Source organism: Convolutriloba macropyga, chromosome 11, assembly GCF_964194025.1.
Source record: "Convolutriloba macropyga chromosome 11, txConMacr16.3, whole genome shotgun sequence".
NCBI classification, from domain to species: domain Eukaryota; kingdom Metazoa; phylum Xenacoelomorpha; order Acoela; family Convolutidae; genus Convolutriloba; species Convolutriloba macropyga.
This window is the reverse complement of record NC_134478.1, coordinates 43,737,864-43,762,293: the sequence shown is the minus strand read 5'-3', so window position 1 is coordinate 43,762,293 and position 24,430 is coordinate 43,737,864. Positions and strand designations below refer to the sequence as shown.

Here is a 24,430-nt window from a genome sequence, read left to right as displayed (position 1 = left end):
AGTGAGTTGAACACCACTGCTGAGACAAATGATAGGACAATTCTCTGTCCTTGCTGGCACCACCTGCTCAGTTCCAAGACAGACAATGAAACTGTCCTCGTCAACATTCTAGTTCATTCCATGAAATGTAGATTATTGTGGTTCAACTTGAAAGCTAAGTTTCGTTGACCTGTCTAGGGTCTGCGGTCTGACTTCGTCACTTGTTATCCATTTCGTCAATTTGATCCCACCTTTGCTGAGGCTGTCCCTGACTTTCTGATAGACTTCAATTGCTTCTTGAGGGGCTCTGACATTCTTGATTAAGTCGTCAATTTAGAATTTTTTGCTGAACCGTTTTGACATATGTTCCCGGCAGAAAAAAAATCCGATCAGACTCTGCAAGGTCTCTGGTGCAGTTAAAAGTTTGTCAGTGTGGGCTTCCGCTCGATACTTTGCTGTTGCATTGAACACTCTTCTGACCTTTTAAGGTAAAGGGTAGATGACAGGATTGTGTAAATATCATTGAAGTTTTTCTGTGGTTCGATTCAGTTCAGTTTGATCGACTTTCTGATCAGATCCGGCGTTGACGTCCGTCTCAATTGTATCCTTAAAGCGCTTCTTTAGCCTATGGTACTTCTGAAGGCGTTGTTCTAGGGATTTCTGTAGTCCCATTGCAGACTAGAAGTCGAGGGCTGATCTTCAGATAATGCATCTTCTCAGTGTCACTTGTTTTTGATGAACAATGAAATCATGAGTTCATGCAATTATAACAGACCTCAAAATTTGGTTAACTTCTGTTTTGGTAATCCTCCGTATCCACTACTCATTACTGGCTGATGAATGACTTATGGGGTAGTTTGGCTCACTAGTTTGGTTTGGACTCTCCATGGATCTGTCGCGGGAGTTGTACTTGGGACTTTGACTTCTTTACCTAATCTGGGTGCTGGTGATCGTTGCTGTTGAAATGTCTTGGGCAACTGCGTTTGAGGGTCCGTCACCCTAATTGATTTAGGGTTTTCTGTGTTCTTGGGTATGCTCGGATCACGTTATGGTGCTGAAAGAGTGCAACTGGTTGAAATAGCGGGCTTGTTTTTATGTGCTGAAACGTTTGTCGCCTATTTTTGTGATATCGATAACCCAATTTGAAGATGGTGGTCTGCAGTGCCAAGAATGCCCGGCCAGTGATTTTAACCAGCTTGTCTCTGCTCTTCATCAGACTCTACTTTCTTTCGTTCGTTTTCTAGTTCTCGCTCGAGCTGTCCAGACGTAATTCTTGTAGTTGTAGACGTAGTTCTACTTCTGGTTTTTTTTCTAACTCTCTGCCGCTCTCGCAATCGTTGCTCTCTTCCTTTTTTAGCTCTTAGGTTTTTGTGCTCTGATTCACCAACTTCTCGCCTTTTCGATGAAAGTGAGCTGGCGACAATGTTATTTTCTGCCTCGGTGTGTAGCACAATGTCTAGAAGAGGTCACATATTTCTGTTCAACGTTTTCTGCTTCTCCAATTCATGTATCAACTGGTCTCGTTTGGTTGGTAATCACATGCCGATGTGATTTTTGCATACACACTGCATTCAGCTTTCGTAAGAGCTGCTCCAGTTGATTACACAATGTCTTTTGGAGTCGCTTGATTTAGCATCTTCCATCACATTTTGCGATCTTAACGTGTCCTCTCGACGAACAACTGCTTCGCGATGATTTTCATTGTTTTGGAGGTTTGTTACTTCAACTAAAAATCGCAAACGTTTACTTATCTTCCAACATACGCAGTGTCGTTATCGAAGTTCTCGAACTTTTTCGGTTTTAACAATAACATCTGCTTCTGTCTGTTGTATTCTAATCGATTTACTCTTTCTGCTCTCATCGTTTTTGTCATGTAGGCGTCTAGCTTGTTAAGATGGCTTGAGAACAACGTGAGTAAGTCAGCTTCCTCTTTCTTTAATTTGAACTGACAACTCTACTTCCAATCAACTGTTTTCCAGTGTTTGTCGTGACTTTTGCTGGCCATCGTAACGTTTCGTTCTGGTCCACCAAATAAAGTTGTTGCTGTTCGTGTTGTTTTCCAGGTCTCTGGACCAAATGATATGGCTGCTCAATTTCAATCGGACCCAATATTCACCGCCTGGTTCTCGAGTTTTAGACCGGCCGGTTTGTTCACTAATTTCGATTGTCTAATAATCTCGTCGAAACTTTTCGTCGTATAAAGGACCGTAACTTTATTTAAAGGGACTGTTTTGATTGATTTTAAGGGGCTGTAAGTTTGATTGAGGTTAAGAACATTCTTTGTGATAAATTATGTTCCACTCATGCTGAAGTTTGTAAGGCTTCAACAAAACGATAGTAATGATGCTTATTTGTCAAGAAAGCTCAACTACTTTCAAGTCTGCAGATTTTGGGATCTAGCAAAACTTAGCACAGAAGATTAAGTTGATTAAGAATCAATTTATAGTCAATCTGAGAGCCAACTGCTCTTTGTACCATTTTCTAATGGTTCTAAATACACTGTGGTTGCACTATCCAAACAATTAGGCTAAAGTAAATAATCAGTTAAATATTAATTACTGTTTCTTGTTTCTCATTGGTTAAAGTAACATGATGTAAATCAATATTTACATAGTAATTGTCCAATTACTAGACTTCTTGCATTTGTTGTCGTATGCAAGACTGATACATATTGACACTAAATGCCTCAAATGTATGGCATTTGAGCATAAATAAGCACCTAAAGGGTTAATGAATGAACAATTTAAGAAATTTAACAAAAAAGACAAAATGTCGAAGAATGCACTTTACGCACCATTTGAGCGGTAATAGCCACTTTTTTGTATGATTCGATACCGTTGATTGGGTCCATGGACAGGTTAAGCATTAGGCTAACCCTGTTCCAAAACCCTCGGTCGATTTTTGGTACAGATTTTCAATCGCTACTTAATAAATTTCATTTTTTGGCATTTTGAGTTTTACCTAAATTTCAAGTTTAAGAGTTTTGATTCTTTTCTTGGTTTTTTGGCTCATGCGTGACACCGACAATACCACACACAAACACGAAAAATGATACTATTTTTGCAATTTTTGTTTTTTGGAAATGTTTATTTTTAGAAAGTTTTCAGCCTCAGGGGCCAGAAAGCCTCATCTATTGTGATAATATGTCGCTGCAAAGTATTAGTAGGAATGAAATTGTATTCAGTTTTTTAATATCCAGAATATTAGTAATTTTTTGACAAATCTTTTCTTCCAGCTTTTTCTAGTTTTTTTGAAAATATTCGTCTTTTGTTCCCTTTTTCTTACCTAAATGGCCAGGTATCCTCTATACGGTTTGATAGTATGTTACTGCATAGTTGCTAGGTTCATTGGAATAGTTGCCAAGATATTATCACAAACTTTTGCAATTTTTTAATCTTTATGAGGCTACGAAACGTTTCAAGACTTGAAATTGGGCTACGGGATAGCCTCCGGAGACAATCAATTGGTTCTGAAGAAATTAATATAACAAATTTATTCAAAATTTTAATTTTCGGAATTATTTTTGAGTTTTTTTATTTGCCTTTTTCTAATTTTATCGATATATACGGGTTGATGAAACTTTAATAGGTCTTGCAGATATGTTACTGGACAGATTCCAGAGACAAAAATGGTTTTAAAAATGTTAGTGCTGCAACATTAAGGAGCGTTTATTAATTTCTGCAATTTTCAATATTTAGTGTTTTTTTTTGTTTCCCAATGTTTTCTGTATTTATTGGCCAATAAGCCTCTTTCAAGGCTTGTGTATGGGTTAATGTGTATATTTGATTGGGAGATATTTGGCCATTAGGATAAAAGCATCAACTTAGCAGTGATTATATTTTTGTTTGTCTTATTTGAGAATTTTAGCTTCTCAATTTTTGATTTTTTTATTGACTGGCCTTGTTCAATTGATCTGCTGGTCAGAAACAGTAGTTCTAAAATTTTGTTCAATGCTTTGGACTGTTTTTCAGGATTTGTCCTGCTATATATTTTCTGCAAGCTGTTTTACACCTTATTCATGACTGAGCTCAGCGAACATCAATTTTCACTGGAAGCCCTCAACTGGTTTTAGTATTCCTTCAAGTGCTTAGGGTAGTGAAGTTGCTGGGAAGGCAGCAATTCAAGGTTTTATAGGCCAAACTTGTATTTTTTGAATTTTGATTTGTCATTTTTTTAGTTTTCTAGCCCTGGGGGCCAAGGAACCTGAAGGGTCTGAAAAGAGAATATTGCATATTTGGTAGGGGCACTGGTATGGTTTAAACGTTTTGATATCACGCATTTTGCAATATTTGTTAAAATTTAAATTTTTGTCTGAAAATAATTATTTTCCGAGTTTAGCAATCTCTCTGGTTAAGTAAAACTTTTATAGACTTGAAATTGGATTACTGGATAGTTTCTGAAGACAATGAAATGATTCTGAAATTTCTGATATGCATTTTAGCAACAATTCAATAAAATTTGCAATTGTTTCAATTTTTTTGAAAATTTTTCATTTTCCGAGTATACCGATCTTCAATGGACAATTAAACTTTTTTAGGTGTTGCAGATGGGTTACTGTGAAGATTCAATAGACCGATAATGGTTTTGAATCTATTAAAATCCTGAAATTTGGGAACTTCCTATAAAATTTTCAATTTTCACTTTTTGAATTGTCATGGTTGTCATATCTCGAGTTTTTCCTGCTCCTGAGTTTTTTGTCTGCAGTGACCAATAAACAACTTTCAAGGCTTCTGTGTGATTTAATAGGTTTATTTAGATAGATAGAGCAATTAACAAAGAAGAGATTTTTTTCGATCTGTTTTATTAGTGTTAATAAAGTGTACAGCGGAGATTATACGAAAATTCGACAAGATCTAAGAGCTGCCATTGGGCAATGCAGATTGTCATCAAAGTGAGGAATAAGAAATGTGCTATAAATTGTGTTTATTTAACTCAGTTTACATCAAAAAGATAAAATAAAAACAAAAGCGCAATTAAAAATTTTTGTAAATTAAATTTTTGGAGGCAAAATCAAGCGTCCTGAATTTTCCCAATACAACCTAAAATTATTCTTTTTCGCTGAAATCGATGAAATTTTTGGTGACATTTTTTTAAAAGCAATAATTTCCGAAAGGAAGTAACGACTTCTTGTACTGCAATTGATTCGTTTTTGCATATTTCTTAGTGAAATGTATTAAAACAGCACTGTTTGCTTTGAATAACTTTTACCACAGATGGAATAAGGAGGCTCGGTAATGTGTGTTTGCACATGATGTTCCGACCCCGCCCATCCACGTTTTGATTTATTAGTCTACCAAATGAGGAAGAGAAGGGAAAGGTTCAAAAAGTTTCATATCCTTCAGCAAACAATTAAAGCTGGATTAGAGAGCAGATGAGATCTGCCCTAAATGATAGTAATGGACAAGTAACAGCCGAAAACAAATACTAGCAAACATTAATTACGACCAAAACTCGATGAAAAAATTTAAGAAACAGAAAATAACAAAATGAAGAAGGAATCCTATAATACCCGATCTAAACTAATCAACCTTAACTTCATTAGATGTTCATTGGATAAGATATAAGACCTCTCAATAATGAGACTCGGTGCCAGGGCGACAATAAGAGAGAAGAGGACAGAGTTCAAAAATACAATTCTCTTTTGAATACAACCAATTTCAAATTGATTGAAACGAAAGCACTTCCTATCAACTCAGCTCATTAAGAAGGCTAATTTATACGTTAAGCAGTTGAGACTTGTCGTTATCCGTAATATGCTGGACGACTGCAAAACTAACAGCGCCAATTGGGCCAACCCATTAATATGATAATGTGGAAAAGAAACAGAAAATTCAGAATGAGCGGTTATCCAAAAATCACACATTTTTTAAATAATAATTGCAAACACAAAAACCTATGGTTGAAGTTAAAACCATTATAAAGATTGGATCTTGGTCTACTGGAAATAGTAAGCGACCTATCGTTACAGAGACCCAGCTATAAAATTGAAAGAAATAATGTAAAAGTGGCATCAACTGATTTTTTTAGAAGAAATATTTTTAATAGTTCCCACAAATCAAAAGCTTTGAACTTTAAACAAGAACAGATCAAATTGCAACTGCTCGGGAAGCCAGTTGTGCTTTTTATTATTGAAGCCAAACCATAGGGCGGCAAAAACGGATAAACTCAAAATTCCACAAACAATTTATCGAAGCCACAGTGTTGCAGCCATTATATCTATAATACAATAAAAAACCATTAAAAATTTTAAACTGACGAAAGCCCTTAAATGATTTGCTTTAGTCCCTTTTGATTTTAACTGGGTCTTCTAGGTAAAGCGTTTTTGTGGAAAAGACAACAAAATGAACCACAAATACTGACCAGCATCGAAAACTCACAAAATTCTTATGAAAACACATTTCTAAGCTCTATAGACATCTATCAAAACACACACCAACAGCAGAAATGTTTAGAGCTACAGAAAATGGATGAGTTTTGTCAATAATTAGACTTAGTTACTTGCAGACGACAAAGATAACAGAAAATGGGAATAACAAAAATGATTTCTATAAGGAAAATAATTGAAAGTCTTTAAAACCGTAAACTATGAACTGACATCAGGAAACAGATTCAGCTGAAGAGTCGTGGAGGCGTTCAAAGCTTTGATTTTCATAAAAATACCGAACGACAACAAAAAGAACGACATTTAGAGGCGACAACAAAAAAAATCTTAATAAATTTTGCGAGTAGGGATGCGCAGCCGTTAAAACTGTAGGCTTTTAATTGAAGTATTTGAACAGGTTCTTTTGCGCATTTCTTCAATGCCAGTTTCCACTATATTTGGTGTGATAAGTTGAAAAAAGAACAAAAACAACTCCAGATACTGGAAAATGTGCAAAAGTTGGGAATAAAAAATTATTTTCTTAAAATAATTAACTGAAAGTCAGTAAAACTTTTAGCTCTAATCCAAAATCAGTAAATGGATTCATTTAACGGTCTATAGAAGCAATTAGGGTTTTTGATTGACAGGGATATGCCGTCTGCAAACGAAAAGAACCAAAATTACAGGCAAAGACACAAATCCAAGAAGTTTTGAGAGTACGGCTTCGCAGTCGTTAAAAAGCTATTCTCGGAAGTCATTAAAAAAGTTATTTTGCGCAATTTTTCAATGCTAATTGGAGCTATAATTAATATGATTAGTTGAAAAGGAATAAATAACCACCTCAAATACAGGAAAACATACAAAAATTCACAAAATTTTCAAATTTCGTACTGAGAAAGCCAAAAAGCATTTTTTTCAATTTTTTCTCCGCTTGGAATAAGTTTTGCCCTGTATAAATTGAGACTACGCTACATGTGGACGGAAATAAGATTAAAAATTGACAAATTTGAAAACTTATTAACATTCTCTTAAAACAAATACATATACAATACAAAATTATAAGAGGCATTAGATATTAACTGAAGGCATTTTTTAGGCTCACCTGCAGCTCGTTACGAACACATCTGAATCTTTAATTAATAAAACGTTGTCACGTGGCTGCAAAAAGTTTTACAAATGAATTCAAAGCAAAAGGAGAAAGTTTTAGAGTTTACGAAAATACATTTTCAATGCCATCTAAGCTATGAGCTTTTCTCTGAAGACAAACTATGTTTTCATATGGCCTTATTTTGTTGTAAATACGATTGATAGGCATTGACTGGGCGGCCATTTGAAATAATTCATGTCAGTAATCATTATGAAATGACAAACCTGCAAAAATTTGAAAATAACCGCCCTAATATAATCCGAATAATTATTTATTGTAAGAATCCATGATGAGTGTACTCCTAGACCTGATTCTTCTCAGCGTACAACAAAAACAAGTAAATAGTCCATATATTGGCAAAACAGATCATTTATTAAATGAAATATTTCAATAAACAACAAACAAATCATGCACTTTGTGTAATTTTTAGTCTTTTTTTTAAAAACCTGCAAAAATTTAACTTCAGAAATTTCTACAGGAAGCAAATTTACAGCTATCACTTTAAGGAGTTTTCAAAGATTGTGGCAACAGAAGTTAGGCCTCTACTTCCTGCAAATTTAAACGAAGTAGGAAACAAGTGCTGATTTGGAACCCTTTTTGAGTTAAAAAAAAGTATCAAATTCAAAAAATTTAGCGCAAATTTTAAACAAAAAGCTCGAAATTACGAATTTTAGCAAAATATCAAAAACAAAATCAAAATTTCATTAAAAATTACGAAAACCCAGAGTAGAAGCCAAAAGAAAACAGGAACGACTCTTTCAGAACTGATTTTTTGTTCATTGAGCTTCATTTGACTGTAAGTAAGGTTTGTCAATAACGGAATCTCGATATGAAAAGTGACTAGTGTATAAGTGATTTAAAAAAAACAAAAAAATTGCGAAGAGTTTTCTAAAAAATCAGCTCTCAAATAGAATTCGAGTTTTTTAGTAAACTTACCCATGAGACCAAAACTAGCATTTTTATTGCCTTTCGTCTATTATCGTCTATTAGGAAGGCAAATTTGTTTCATTTAGTAGCAGGAAAAGTAATCTTGAATTATTAGTTTTACATAAAAAATCTTAATTTGAACGAAAGTTATGCCAAAAGTGAACAAAATGTACTGTGTTCACACAAAACTTTAAACCTTGATAACTCCTCGAAAAAAACAAAATTCAGAAATATTTTTTTAATTTCGATCGAATTCTACGCTGGACCAGCTTTTTAATGATACCACTGACATTTCTCTACGATGAATATATCGAGAATATACCCCCCCCCACATGTGCGTCGGAACAATAATACAACAATTTGGCCATTGCTCACTTCTGCAGTCAAATGTGTTGTGCTAATTCAAGGAATCCTGATTGAAATGAAAAAGCTTTTGCAACATGGATACATCTTTATTAAGAAAACACTATTGCCTCACTATGATTTTTTTTTTCAAAAAGCGTATCAATGTTTCCTTCTTGAATGAACTAATTTGTGCTTTTTCTAAAAAGTATTTTAACTTGATAATATGAGAACTACTGCAATTATTCTATTATATAAAGGAGATGAAACAGAGCCATCAAATTGAGAGCCAATATCTTTTATATGGTGCAGAATGAATTGTTCAGAAAGTTTTCACTTTAGGTCGAGTATTTAAAAATAAACACGAGATATGGAGACACTAATCTTATCTAAGCAATAAACGGAGTTTGGAGTCTTGAAGTTGTCATTATAAGGTTTCGGCGTTATAGTATGACGAGCCTATTCTTAGTACCTTTTTTGTTTAAAATTAAGCTAGATTTTTTTAAGACCCGAGGGCTTGGATATATGCGCAAATCATGCTGTCCTATGCGCATTCCTGCATCAAAGATGAGCAGGAAAAAGAAACGAAAAACAATAATAATTTGGATAAAGTTCCCTATCCAACAAAAGACAAAGACTTGCAGCATGGACACAAAGTAGTTTTCATTTTTCCATAGGAAATATAGATTAAATTTCCTTTAAAAATGAAAATTAAGAATTGCACGTTCTTTGGATATTTGGTAATGTTTAGCGATAGAAATTAGAGATACAAAAACACGTGGGTTACCGAATATCTATTTAAAAGAGAAGTTCACGATTAAAGCACCCACAGTACATCGTTTTTAAAATTTGTCAGACGTTTTCATAATATTAGGCGACAGCAGCACAAGTTAGAGAAAAACAAAGTTTGATAGAATTCTGGGGCACCAAAAGTTCCCCAGAGGATAACATGTGTGGTGACATAGTATTCTAATTCTGCAAAGTACAATCGTGCCGTCTCAAAATTGTAGGCGCAATTACTCTTGCATAAGTACCTCGACATCCTATATCGGATTCAACGACTAATAATCGGTCCCAATTTACTACACAAAATTTTGTAGGTTGAACAATTTTCGAGGAAAACTAGGAGGCTTTGTAATGTGCGTTCGCACATGAAGTTGCGACCTCGCTCATCTACATTTTTCATTTAATTGTGTACCAAATGAGGAAGAGACCAAAAAAATAACATATCGTTAAACAAACTACTAAAAAAAGAAGCAATCTACATCATAGGCCGATGAGACCTGTCCTTAATAGGGCTACCAAAAAAGACGACGATACAATCTAATAATTACAAATAATAATTACGACCAAAACTCTTCCATTTTTTAAAGCCATTATTAACCAAATCAAAACGGCACCAGATAAAACTTATACTAAAGAGGATTAACCTAAACTTCATTAGAATAAATATAGGAGTTTTCCTCAATGTCACTCGGTAACAAGTCGACAAGCAATGAGCAAAAGAGCAATGTTTAATAAAATCTTGCTTTTAAAAGAATTAATGTCAAATTTATTAGATAAATTATGCATCAACTGAAGTCACTGAAAGATCATTTATTCCTCCATAGAGAGTGAACGATACCTTTCATAATCCAGAATATGTCATACGACTACAAAAAAACAACAAAAATAGGCAGAGAGAAAAAATTCAAAATTTGCACAAAAACTGTCCCAGCCAATTAAACATTAAGCTGTTCACTAAGGAAATAAGAAATAACAATGTTTGATGGCGTTTTTTTTTTCAAATGGCCAGAGGAGAGACCATTTCTGTGAAAAGAAAACATAAACCAACAAAAATGGGAGAATATGCAAAAATATCTTTTATGAAAACTCGTTTTACCAAAAACAAAGCCCATTTGAGGAAAACAAAACCGTTATAAAGAGCAAATTTTAGTCCAATAGATAAGGAATGTGACTTATCTTTAAAGATACTAAGCGACAAGTCAACAGAAATAAGACTGGCTAAGCTCAGAAATCCATTGTCTTTTAAAAACCGGGATTTCTGACAAACCAAAAGATAGAAGCCAGGATTTTAACTAGCTCTCCTTTGAGTTTATGTAGATTGTGTCAGCGGTTTCTAGGTCTCCAATTTTGGCAAACCTAAACAATGTGGACCAAAAAAAGCATACTTTGTGCAATTTTTCATAAAAAATGACTAAATTTTGAAAATGTTGTTTTTTTTGCCGAACAAATCTCCAATCAAACAATTCAGCAGCGTTCATCTACTTCTAACCGTAACAATTACACTCTTTTGTTAAAAATTTTATCTTATTTTAAATTATATTAACAAAGCAGTCAAATTTTAGCAAAAATTACGGAAAATGTGACTAAAAAAACTGTCGAAGATTCACAAAATTTAGTCCTCTATAACTACCTGTAAAAAACGAAATTCAAAAAATCTTTTAAATTCCATATTCTAGGATGTACGTGCTTTTTAATGAGACCAATCACAAAGCTCTACGATGAGTATATCGGTCGGCCAAAATTGTCTGAACAAAAAAACCCATTTTAGTATATAGTTCCTCCCTCCCCACTAAAGTGGGGGTCGGAACAATAGTACAGCTTTCTTTTTGTCAATTTCTTCTTTTTTTCTGTCTTGTTGCGATTAGTTAACCAACTTAATGAGACATCATAGTAGTTATCTCTTCCGATTAAGCGACGTGCCTTATAAATCTGTTTGTAATAAGATGCTGGAGATGTTAACTAGTAACATCTGGAAATAATTTGTGATAAGTAGTTTGCATGTTACAAAATTGTTTCATATATTGCTGTTGGCAACACCATTTGGCAAGGAGTTCATAAAGTTCCTAAAACAAAATTACTGAAAGGTTGTAATTAAATTTCAACGGCGAAAAACGTCCCGGCAGAGTTGGCACTGAACCGAGCATTCATCCCATATAACGATCATTCATCCCATATAACAATAAAGCAGCGGTATTTTTTCCCTCATTTTTCGAAAAATGGAAGAACTATTTCCTAGCCCCATTTTATTTTGTCCAGACTTTTTTGAGGGCGCCCCAGGCTAGCGTATGTATCAATTTGAAGCTCTATGCGTCTAAAATTCCGCCACAATAAGCAGTTTTCTTTTTTGGAAAAAGTTTCACTATTTTCTCACAATTTCAGGCAATTCATCCTAATTTTGCTAAAATTTCATCCACATTTAGCTAAAATTTTGATCAAATTTCAATCAAGTACAACAACTAGCGGTTCATTCGAGGGTACCTTTGTAATGCAAGTGGCTTATCGTTTTGCAAATGTCTTTATATAGTACAGAAGTACAAAAAATGCGTTTTTAGAGAAAAGTTTGCTACAAATTTTCAGACAATTTTTTGACACGTTTTTGAATTTTTAACCCTTCCCTCACATGCGTGTTAACCTTATTTTTCATCCAATGTTCAGTTCAATTTATTTTTTTAAAGTGTTTATAAACATGGAGAAAATCATCTAAATTCTGTCTAATAATGATTATTCGTCAAAATTTTTAAAATAGAAATTAAAGATTTTATCTAATTTTCGAATCTGAAAACTAACAGGAAGTTTACGTTTCAGTAAAAGCATGCACTTTTCCCGCATGCAAAATCGACTGAACACCAATAAAAAACAATTCATTCTGCATTTTGTGCTTTTTGGACTGCACATTTGAAAAAGGGATCAGATATTGTTCTTGACTTAAAAATTTTAATCAACCTTTTATGCCACTAATTAAATCGTTTCGCATGGTTGTGCTGTTAATTAAACAGACACCGAATACGATTTATTTGGGGCAGCCCCTCGTACTCAATATCTGTTATCGATTTCAATGTTCATATATTTTATTTTGTTTTTTATTGCAGTGTTTTTTTGATTTTGAGGTCAATGGGACAACTCACCAGCAAAAAGGCTAATCACACTGAAACAGCAGAGGTAACAAAAAACATTAAGACTCAGGGCGCGATGGCTATTCACGAGATAAAGGAGAAATCAGATTTTCGGTAGTCTTTAGACTTGCCATGCTATGACCGCCGCTTCTAGTTTTATCCCTTTTTCAATATCAGATTTCTGAGTCCATTGCCAGACTAAGAGTCCTTTTCGGTCTGCTTATCTTTCATGATAACAATTTTTTTGGAGTCGGTTGTTGGTGTATTCAGATTGAGTTATACTCCTGAAGATGCCTGCTTAGAAACGACAATTTTTTTCGAAACAGATTAATTTACTTGTTTTGTTTTGCTCTGACATGTTTTCTGCCTATTCTTCTCTTTTGTTCTTCTTTTTGTTGCCAGCTTCTTTGAGTTTTAAATGGGAGTATTTTTAAACAGTTCGGACTTCAATTGTTCCCTTTCTTAGGTTTTTAATATTTTTTGAATTTTTAGTTTTACGAATTAAATTTTAAAATCATATTTTTTGTAAAAAGATATAAAATTATATTTCACTATTCTTTCTTTTTTTCAGAAAGAAAAACAGTAAAGCGGTCTGGAATGCTCTCTGGTTAAATATATCGTCTTCTTTTTCACCCTTCTTGTACGTAGTTTAATGTTATATCAAAATTGAATTTTTTTGAGAGTGGAATTCTGATGTTTTGATGCTCATATTATAATTGTTATCTCTCTCGGAGGGTTAAAACGAAAATTTCAGCATAGACTTATTTTCTTTAGGGCGCGCTTTAAGCTTTTTTAAATTTAAACCGCACTGATATATAAGCTAACAAACTATCTTTCTAGTCCGCTGTCTCATAGAAAACCATCTCTCAAGATTTGAAGAAGAAAGTCCAAATTTAGTCGTATATGCGTTGTTTTTTGCTTTGCTTTTTGTTTTTGTTTTTTCAAAAGTAGAAAAATTAGTGGTTTGTGATCGTTATTAGGATTCTTAGCTCAATCTCTGATTTGAAAAAAAAACATGATTTTTGATGACATTAAAACCACAGATTTCAATACTTTTTTGGCCATTCTTTCCCAATTGTGTGAGCTCATTAGCTTTATCGTGAAAAGAACGCGTCAACAGTCATGAAATTAGTCGATTAGTCAAAATTGTATTTTCCTTGCTCGAGTTGTTTTCCAGGACTTGTCCTTTGTTTATGGATGTCTCAGCGAGATTGATTATTTTTAACTGCTTTTTCCGACTGATTATACAACTGCCTAAATACATTTTATTACATAAATATAAAAATTGTTTGAGTTTGCACTATGTTGTTTTCCTCAAACAATGTGTTTTGGTTACAAAAAGCTTGAAATGAGAAGGGTTTCACTGAGTAAACGACGTGGAGCGGTTGTTTCCTTAATAATTATTGGGTTCATTTTTGAATATCTAGATGAACACATGAAAATAGTTTTATTAAAGTTATTGTAAATTCTGCAAACATTTTTACCAATGTTTTTGACTATAATTTTGTAGGTGAGGAAATAAAAGAGTATTGAAAACAGTTATATTTAAATGGAAAATAATCGATGACTTGAGGATTGTTAAAAATTTTAATTTCTCAAACTTGTAGAAGAAGACAGATGAAGCTCATTCAAAATCGTCAGAAATCCGAATTAATTCAAACTTGAAGGGTCCATGTTTAGTTACAACACGTTTTTAGGAAAAGTTGTTTGATAATATTTATAAAAATTTACAACAAATTTCAACACGTTTTAGGAAAAGTCGTTTGATAATATTTATATTATTTTATGTGCAACTAAGTATTCTTTTAGTTGAAAGTTAATAAGCTTTTTTGGTTCCTCTGAAAACTCAATTGTTTTTCCCTGTTGTTTCAAACTTCAGCAGATAACTTTAGCTTCGTTCGTAACAGCTTGATAAAATCAATATTTGGTGCGACAATAAACGTTTCTGAAATATCATTTTCGATATATTGATATATAATATGTTTTGAAAAGCGAATATGGGAATATTCCGAGCCTTCTTGTTTCTTTTTGTGTCAAATTTGTGATTTCAAATCTGGAGCTTGAAGATATAGTGTTCAGTAAACATCGCAACCTGACAGATTTCTCAATTAACTTTTATACACAAAGAAAATTGTTAAGTTTTCCAGATATTGTTCGTTGTCTGTTTTCTGAGGTCATTGATGCTAGAGGCAACGCAAAGAATTCGTAAAGACCTCTTGGGTCTGCGGAGAGAGGTAAAACTTTTATGACAAAGTCAAAGTCTTATTATCAGCTTTTGTCATTGAGTTGCTGAGGTAAATGCAATCATTTTAAAATTAATGTTAAAAATCCACTGTTGATTATAATCTCAAAACTGTTGTTTGCCAGATAACGAAACACGGAATTGTCTTTTAAAGTTTTCTTTTGTACTAGCGTACATTAGAAATTCTAGTTTACAATTAGAATCATTGGAATTAGAAGTGTACAACTCTAGTCTACAGTTAAAAGAATTTGGATTTAAGTTCAAAAGCAATAAGAAATGCAGGGTGAAATTGACAGAAAATCACTCAATGGGTTTCATAAAACGCAGTTTCAATTCCGAATCAGTTTAATAGGATTTTCGGCTCCACCGAATTGCCGCGTTTGCTTGGTTCCAGTGACGATACCGACATCAGGCATTCTTCGCTGTCTGAGCTGAGTACTCTACACCGCTTCACAAGAAGGAAAATTGTCAATGCTATGAGGACTGCTAAGAACGTCAGGCCAACGACACCCACCGAAACGGCCACACGTGGTGAAAACTCCGTGAACACAGCTGATGGCGTGAACAAACAACAATCAGTTATAAAATTTCGATTGAAACTTCAGATTTTCTAATGGTAAGAAAAAAAAGTGATAGAAAAACAAAAAAATAGCAGTTGCCTGTTTTATGAAAGGCAGATTAATTTATAAGCGCTAAAATTTTCCAACAGCTAGTTTTTCAAAAATTTGTTTTTAACTTTGGCCCTTGCTCCACAATTCTAAAATGAATCTGATTCGGAGCAAATCAGAACAGCATTAAATCGCAACAATTACATTTGCTCGAAATAGTTTTACTCAAAAATTAAATTAAATTAGATTTCGATTAAATTTGCTCAGAGTAATTGCGGCTTTTTGCAAGCTGTGGTAGGCAAGGAAACTTGAAAAACTACCAGAAGTTGAAATACTTCATCGTTGTTGAATATTTATTACTCAGGAAAATGTTTAAAGATTAGATTTACTAGCGTGTGTGAACATTTGTGACGGAAGCAGAATTTTCAAATTGCTTCAAATTTGGAATTGTCTGTCATACTTAACCACGATGCCTGTTTTGAGAAACATTTGACAGGATGTGGTATTTGTTGTCCACCTTCAGCGTCACTGTTATCTGTACAATCTGTTGTGCACGGATAGTTTTTAGAGTTTTGCGGCGCAAGCTCAACCAGAGAACGTAAAGAATGTTCAACTTATCACTAATGTCTTCGAAAAGTAAATAAGTTTTTATGCTAATTGATTGATGCCATTATGCTCATCTTAAAATATTGTTTCGAATGGTTGCGTCTTTTTCAGTACTGGATTTTCAAAAAAAATTGGGTACAAAAAAGAAATTTCTGTGAAAACTAACAATCATTGGAGACACCGACGAAACACCGAGTACCTGAAACAGATAAAAGTTGGGGCAAGAAGCGAGAGAAACTTTGACGGCATCGTTAATTATATTTGTGTAATTTGTCATTACTGTCACAAATCGTCAATAAAACAAAATTTCGCTAAGCACACCATCTTATTGTTCCGACCTCTCTTGAGTGGGGGGGGGGGGGGGTGGGGAGGAACTATATACACTACTGGATTTTTTGTTCAGGCAATTTTGACCGAACGATATATTCATCGTAGAGTGTTGCAAGTGGTATCATTAGAAAGCTCATCCAGCGTAGAATATGCAATTTAATTTTTTTTTGGTTTCCGTTTTTACAGGGAGTTATCGAGGTTTAAACTTTTAAAAGTAGAGTGAATTCCGTTGATTTTATTCACATTTTCCGGAATTTTTGCCCAAAAGTTCAACAATTTTGCTAAAATATGTAAAAATTGTTAACAAAAACACTGCTGATTTTAATAGACAAAAAAAGCTGGCTGGTTGACTACATTGTAATTTTTTTGGCTAAAACTTTTGCTAAATATGCCAAAATTAGCCGTTTTCATCGAAAATTTCCCGAAATAAGCTTCTTTAGTCCACTTTGATTAAACTTGACGGAAGAACACATCAGAAAGCATCTAACATAATCTTTGTAAACTACAAAGGGAACTAGCTCTTCTTTGAATTGCATTAAGAGTTGTCTGGATTTAAAATTTTGCCGTTTTTGTTAACTTTATTCAATGATTATCAAAATCACACCATTTATTTTTGATCTTTTAACAAACAGATTATCTAGATCTAAAACATTTGATACAAATGAGTGTTCTTAATTGACGAAGGGCACTAAAAAGGCTGGTGTTGGTTCAACCTTGGACCGTTACAAACCAAAAATAATTCAGATTGTATTCAGTCGCGTCTTTAAAAAAAATTTGATATTTTTATGTTAACAAGAAGAGAACAACTCAAATCAAAGCTCACTGTTGATAGGTCCAATTGGCTTCCTAAACAGTTCCAAATTAATATATCTAATTTCTTCTCGAAAGATTATGGTCGTTTTGACTTCTAAAAATGTTTGAGTTTTAAATAAAAATAGCTTATTGAGACTTGCCACTATTTTACTTGTAATTTGGTCAGCTTTTAGCTTAGTGCTAGCAAAGAAAGAAAGCTTTTTCTTTGTCTTTTTTCAACTGAACTGAAATTTAATTTTTTCTGCTGTTTTACGCGTTATGTTATTGTTTTCTGGCTTTGATACTACCGGATTTCATAATTTTTTTATTTTAGGGCGATGGCCGAGTTTTTCTCGTTTTTTTTATATTATCACGTTATTAATATTTCACCAATTGTTTGTCACAATAAGACACAATTGAACATTTAAATGTCTTTAAAGGTATTGATTATGGTTATAATGGCTTCGAGACCCCTTTCTGGAAGAATTTAATGAGTTTTTTACATTTGTATTAAACTGTAGTTTTTACTTTGTCTTTTTAGTAGTATAAAATTTTCTGGATAATGACTTGTCTCATTGGGTTTTATGGAACAATATTTGAGCCAATTTTTTGTTTTGAGCAGAGAGCTGATGGCTTCCATGACTTCGAAGACAATTGTTTTTTTTTTAAAACAAAAACAATTTTTAACTGCGCATTTTTGGTCTCTTTTTGTCTATTTGTTTCCTAGTCTTGTTATTCAACGATCACATTTGACATTACTTTAGCCAGTTGGCGGCGCAAGTGTACAAAATCTAATGTTGTTAAATTATTCGTTATGAATTTACTGGCTTCGACACGGGTTTTCCGCAAAAAAATATATTAATTGTAATTTTGATTTTTGTCTATTTTTAACATTTTTGTAGGCGTACAACATAGTCCAAAAAATTACAAGTCTCAAGTGCATTGTTTGGACGAACAAAGGAATCTATTTTTTTTCTTTTCTAATGGCTTTCATGACTCTAAAAATAATTGTTTGCGAAAAATGCAAAACTATCACTTAATTTTTGCTTCTTTCTCTTTTTTGTCAACCTCTTTCCTATTCTCATCAGTGAGAAGTCGCATAGCACATTATTGGCGTCCAAGAAAGGCTATATTAAATAGATTTTGTAGGGCAAAACCTGGCTTTACGGCTTCGACAGCGTTTTCTCGCAAGTTTTAATTGAATTTTTGTTTTTTGTCTCTATTTGTTGTTCGTTTTGTGACCACGTAGAAAATTGAATAATAACAGGTCTTAATGCCCTCCTAGAAAAGCGTATCTGACCATAAGCACGTTGGATGTTTTCATAAGCTATCAAATGGTTTTCATTTCTTTGAAATGAATTGTTTTTTAAAAAGCCATTTTTTGTTTTTGTTTTTTGTTCTTTTTTTGTCTAATTGTTACCGAGCCTTTTTATGGAGTGATCCCATTTCTTTTCAAGTAGAGTAAAAGTTACTTTTTATGGTTTCAGTTTTATCTGAGGCTATATTGACCTGTTAATAAGTTTTTTTTTAAAATGGACATAAAGTTTTGGATGTAATTATTGTTTGTTGTTACTTTTGTTTGTTTTTTGTTGTTCGTCTTGACCTGCATTCTTAATAATGGCTGATCTCATCAATCTAATGCTGAATTTGTTTTTACTCCACTGAGTCCTTTTCGTTGAAGGCGATCTTTTTGCTCATACACATTTCTTTTTGAAAAATGCTGTTCGTCAAAAATCCAAAAATGTGGATGAGCGGGATCGGAACTTTATGTGCAAACGCACATTACCGAGCATCCTTATTTGTTTCTATTGTAGCTAATAAATTATTTGATAATAACCCCGCCTAATAAGATGTCGGAATTTCAATAATCTCATACCATTTTTTTTTCAAACTCTATACTTACAGCCTCTACCATCCTGCCCAAAGATGTTGGGCAAACATAAAGCTGAAAAAATAGCGCCAATGACAACATAAAAGCGCATTTTTCGTATTTGTTGAACTACTTATTGTCAAAAATTTGAATACAGATTTTAATGGACTTTTCTAACTTTTTGGCGTAATTATCTAAGTTTTGTAATTTAATTCGTAACAATTGTGTAATTTTAGTTGTCGGTACACCAATAGACTGTACATGTACAAACAGAAACAATTAGATCGATCTCGTCTATTTTGTTCACGAAAGAGACGCCCGTTTTTGAAGTAGTGCTGAACAGATAGAATAACCTCATTTGAACTAGTTCAACAAATACGTAAACTAAATTCTCGTTTCAGAGAAATTAACTGTCTTTTATTGTTTTTACGCTTGATTGAGCATCATGTTTTTACTCTAATGAGCATCAAAAGTAAGCTAGCACCATACAGTTTTCGAATTCTACTGAAAAAGTTGGACAGGGAATAGCACAGCCGTTTATCAAGTGTTGGAAAGACTTTCTACACCCCTGCTTCTCTAAATAGTGATTTTGACTGAGCGTCACATTGGCATGCAACAAAACGCTAACTAAAAGATGGGAAATAGTCCCGTCAGTCCTGTAACTTCCAATAGTGGTCCTATTCTTCCTCTCTCACTCCCAAATTCGATAATCCGCTAAAAATCGCAGGATCTTATCATAACTTATAGCTAACTAACCATCCCAATAGAAATCAAGGTAAGGTCCCACTGGGAAATGAGGGAACATCATCGGGAAAATTTACCCGATGTTATCATTTCTACCGGGAATCGACGCACTGGGTATATACTGGAGATCAAATTTTATGCTGGGTTGCGTTTTATACTGGTAATTTTCAGCGTCAAATTTGCCAGCGCAAGTGAGCAAAGATGGGAAAATACTTCAAAAAATTATGTAACTTCTCGTTGAAAACCAAAACTGGTGTGGTAAAACTATAGAGTGATAACTTATTGTTATTGCTCTAATTGTAAGTGACGTAAATCTCTCCTATGACCAATTTTTTTCAATCTACGTGGCCTAATTAAATCTCATTTTGAACTTAAATTAAATCTAACCAACAATCGGTTTTTAGATTGAAGATACGAAACGGTTCCAACAAAAATAGGAATTTATTAGTCATCGCACACCCATTGCAACCCAATTTGTTGGCTATAAGTACCAAAATTTGATGAGTTGAGTCTTATTAGCGAAATAAACTTAGTGAGATATAGTATGAGTCTATCATTTTTTGTAGATATAATAACACAGCAGATATCAGCTGAAAACAAAGCTCAGAATAACGAACCAACTTGTAGATTCTTGTTGAACGCCCAAATGAAGACAATTAAGACCATTCGAAATTGGAGTGCCCAAATGAAGACAATTTAGTTTTTGTATTGCGAAATGGACCGAACTCTCTTCGTAATTTTTTTCTCTTTTTTTTATAAATTGTCAACACAGAAGCAAAATAAGGTTTCGCCATGGAATTTTCCCATCATACCCCCCCCACAGTTTAGTGGTCAGCAGTAAAACACGTGTACACCTGAACTCAGTTTTCGGCTGATTCTCATTAAGCATGTTTCGGCTTAATGGCAGATGCAAATTTCTTGAAAATTATTTTCAAATGTTAGGTTTGTCGCCTGAATACTTAAAAGACATACTCTATCTCCATCTTAATGTAGACAGATTAATACAGTTTAATTCCTCCATTGTTTATTTAATCTCCCCAACAAAATTTCTTGACGGTTTTCTCGTGACTCAAAGGAAACCAAAAACGAAGGGACCATAAATTTTTTCTACGGACAGCTCGGAACTCTTATTTTGTTTTATTTGTAAAACGTACAAATCAGTGTTAATAACAAACAAAAAATTATCCTGAACAGCTTTTAAAGATCTAAGAAGACAACATTCTGTTTTCATTCACTATAAATAGTTTTGTAAATGCACCCGTTCAACACTGCTTCCCGGGTCACCATATACGTACATCTATGTTTTGTATTGTTAGGATATCTGGATCTTACTGTAAAAGCATTGATAGAAGATTAAAGCATTCTCCTCCCATATAACGACTGTTTTTGTCACAAGACTCTCAACCGTGGTGGAAATGGGCAACATCCACAGAAATTAGCACTTACTGGACAAGCTTTGTCGCTTTGCAGGCGGCTCTTCCTCTATTTTAAAATTGATAGGTTGACATCCTCAGAACGGCATTTATTTGGCATTTCTTCATCGATGGACTGGAATTGAGAAGTTTGCCAGAAAACATGATCAAGAGGACAATCAGAAGTTTCTTCCACCTGACTATCCAGTTCTTCAGTTGTAGTGCTGAGGTTCGTTTATCTGAAAGCAGCACTTCAGAGTTTTGTCTGAGGCTTCTTATAATTTTGATCAACTTAGTAATGACCCTACGCATACTAATGAACCCAATCATTTAAATATTTAAGTTTGTTGTCGAAAACGCACAAGACCATTTTGGTAGACTCTGTTTTGTTAAGACTGTGTTTGTCACTACTTAAATATGTAAAATGTTTTTGTAAAGGTGAAGTTGATTTGAACACATTTTTCAACTTATCCCAATAAAATGTCTTATGAACATGTTTGGTCACACTTCTGGCCCAATGTCAGACTGTTTGCAAAGTGTTCACTGAGTAGGATTTGGTTTTGAAACGATATCATACGTCAAAATATAAATCTTCAGCTCATCTGATAACTTTCATCATACTTTTACTATTGATTTCGTCATGCATTGACATTCTTTTGGTAATCACTCAAATCATGTATGTGCTTCAGTTGCACATGGTCTTCGTTAATGTCATCCGTGTTATTATCGGAAAAAAGAGAATCAGTGTCATGGAACATTACACGAGTTTTTGCATCAAACAAAGTGTTTTCTTTCTGTATAATGGAACCTGTACTGTTGTAAAATTGACCCATACAAGATAGCAGCAACCAACTAACCTATTTGTACCAATATCTCAAGTTCACTATCTCCATTCGGAAGCATAAAATTGTCAACACTTTCACAAAAACCTTTTCAAACCTGCTTAAACCGGGTTCTTGGTTGTCATTGCAACTTTGTTTCCTGTTCAATGTAGTTTTTCATGAAATAACTCTTTTTGAAATTTAGAAATTTATACAGTTTTTTGATCTTTGTTCGCTGCTGGTAACCAAAATTTTAAAACTGAAAGGGAACAATCATAGTTTTGCTTTGATTGAAGCGTTTCGTGAAGTTTGAGGGGAAAATATTGCTACTGTGTGTAAATTCCTAGGATAAATCAAGTCCAGAAGCACAAAATTCCCAGCATCAATTTCCTTAGGTGTTCGCATGATCTCAACCAAACTGATGTCTGTTAAATGAAAGCCTTCATTTGGCCGTTTTTTATCATTCTCTACGGTATATCATGATTACACCGAAAAAAGTCCATATGGGCTTGGTTTTTTCATCATAGCCATCGCAAAACTTGTTGTGGACGTTCATTAATCTTTTCTCACCAATGCCAATTGGTTCTTTGGGATTCTTCTCTCACAGAGCAACAGCTTGTCTATATCAGAGAGCAAGGCCAGTTTTCTTGAGTTGATTTCAGATTGCATCCCATGAAATTTTGGATGAACTCTAGTATTGGCAGGGGTTCAAACAGCTGACTCTAGTCTTCGAACACATCAGCCTGAACAATGACGTCAGTTTTGACAAACAACACGAGATATTCACCAAAGTTCTTCCTTTCAAGCAAAATTCAGACTTCGTTAGTATGCTGAACCTCCTCCTCAGAAGCGTCTATTTGACCGGAATGTGGATTAAAGGATTAAATCTTTGTCCATCATAAATAGAACGACTTTTCTTTGACCTTCTCAAAATTGGCTGCAAACGAGTAGAAGAGAATCCCTTTATTCTGCAGAATGCTTACATAATTTGGGAACTGTTTGGATGTTTTGAGTGTAGTTTTTCGTTTTACCCGTTCTTACCAAGGTTTCAAGACTCCCGGATAAAAATACGAAAGCTGTCAAGGAAACGAAATTTTTCGTATAGTAGCTAGTGATCTTTCGTTTTGTGATCAAAAGGTACAAAGAACGTTAATGAGATAGATATACCTCTCGCTGTTGCAGTAAACGACTGTCAATTTTGCTTCAGCATAAAACAGAATCACGTTTGTCCTCTAATAAAAGTTTTATCCACATTGTTCGCACACATAACTTGCTGTTTTCTCATAGTTTCTGTTTTCATTTTCTTTTTGTTTTTTTTGCCTGATCGTGCAGTAATTTTTCGCCTGCTGTACTGCTCTTAGCGATAGTCGCAGTTGAAAGTCTTCATCTAAAATACAGAAGTTCTGAATAAGTTTTTGTTGCTGGTAATATCTTTCAAAAGTTTCCAAAATTACTCACCCACTGATCGAGAATATGTAACTTCTTAAACCAGAAATTCGTTTTACGTTTAATATTTTCATTGAATGGCAAGTTTTTCTGCAATGGAATAAGGAAAAATTTTTGAAACTTAATTGTTTAACCTATTCAGTTAAACCTCTCCAAAAAAAATTATTTTTGAAAACAGTGGGTTAATTGATTTTGAGATAGTAAAAATTTGGTTTTGGTATTATTTTTTGCAAGCTGACAAGGAAAGGCGTGATAAAAGTAGACTTTCCAAAAATTTAACAAAAAATTATAAACAGACAAATACGTCAAAGTGTGAAAAACAAAGTGACAAAACTAAAGTGGTCGTAATTATTCTTACAAAAAACGTAGTTTTCTGGTTTTCGAGGAACTGCTAATATATTAAGACATATTCTACTGATAAAAATATGACAGTTTTTAAATGGTTTTCATTTTTTGAAATGCCTGTATTTTAAAATTAAGGTTTTCTGCCCCATCTGTTAAGTCCGTTTGTAATACTGTTCCTGCAGAAAAAAAATATATTATAACAATGCTCCTGCAGGAAAAAAGAACTTGTTTGAAATTAATTCAAACAACTGGTTGGCAGTTTTCTAGTGGTTGAAATCAATTAATTGTGATTGGAAGTTTCGCTTTTATAGTTTAAGTTTGCTTTCTTAACATGACATTCAATCTCGAGATAACATGTATCAAAGTCCTTACGGCTTAGTTACCTATAAGCTTCTTCACAAAAGCCAAACAAATACTTTTTGAGCTAGAAGTTCCTGCAATTTGCTAATTTATAATCTGAGAATTTTTAAGTAGAATTCCAGGCGAAGCGTCCGGATTTCGCAGAAAAACGTGAATTGCAAGCGACTGGTCTTAATTTGTTTAACCTCAAAAAATTTAT

The 24,430-nt window shown here is 33.8% G+C and overlaps 1 protein-coding gene across 1 annotated transcript; it reads right to left on the bottom strand.

Annotated features, from left to right (window-relative positions):
- Positions 1-15,049: 15,049 nt before the first annotated feature.
- On the bottom strand, positions 15,050-19,302 carry LOC142349666 (uncharacterized). Its single transcript, XM_075401389.1, has 3 exons — positions 19,137-19,302; positions 16,278-16,310; positions 15,050-15,449 (listed from the first exon to the last, which is right to left on the bottom strand). Exons 1-3 carry the CDS (start codon positions 19,213-19,215, stop codon positions 15,238-15,240), a joined length of 324 nt encoding a protein of 107 aa, XP_075257504.1. The 5' UTR covers positions 19,216-19,302; the 3' UTR covers positions 15,050-15,237.
- Between the last annotated feature and the right edge of the window lie 5,128 nt (positions 19,303-24,430).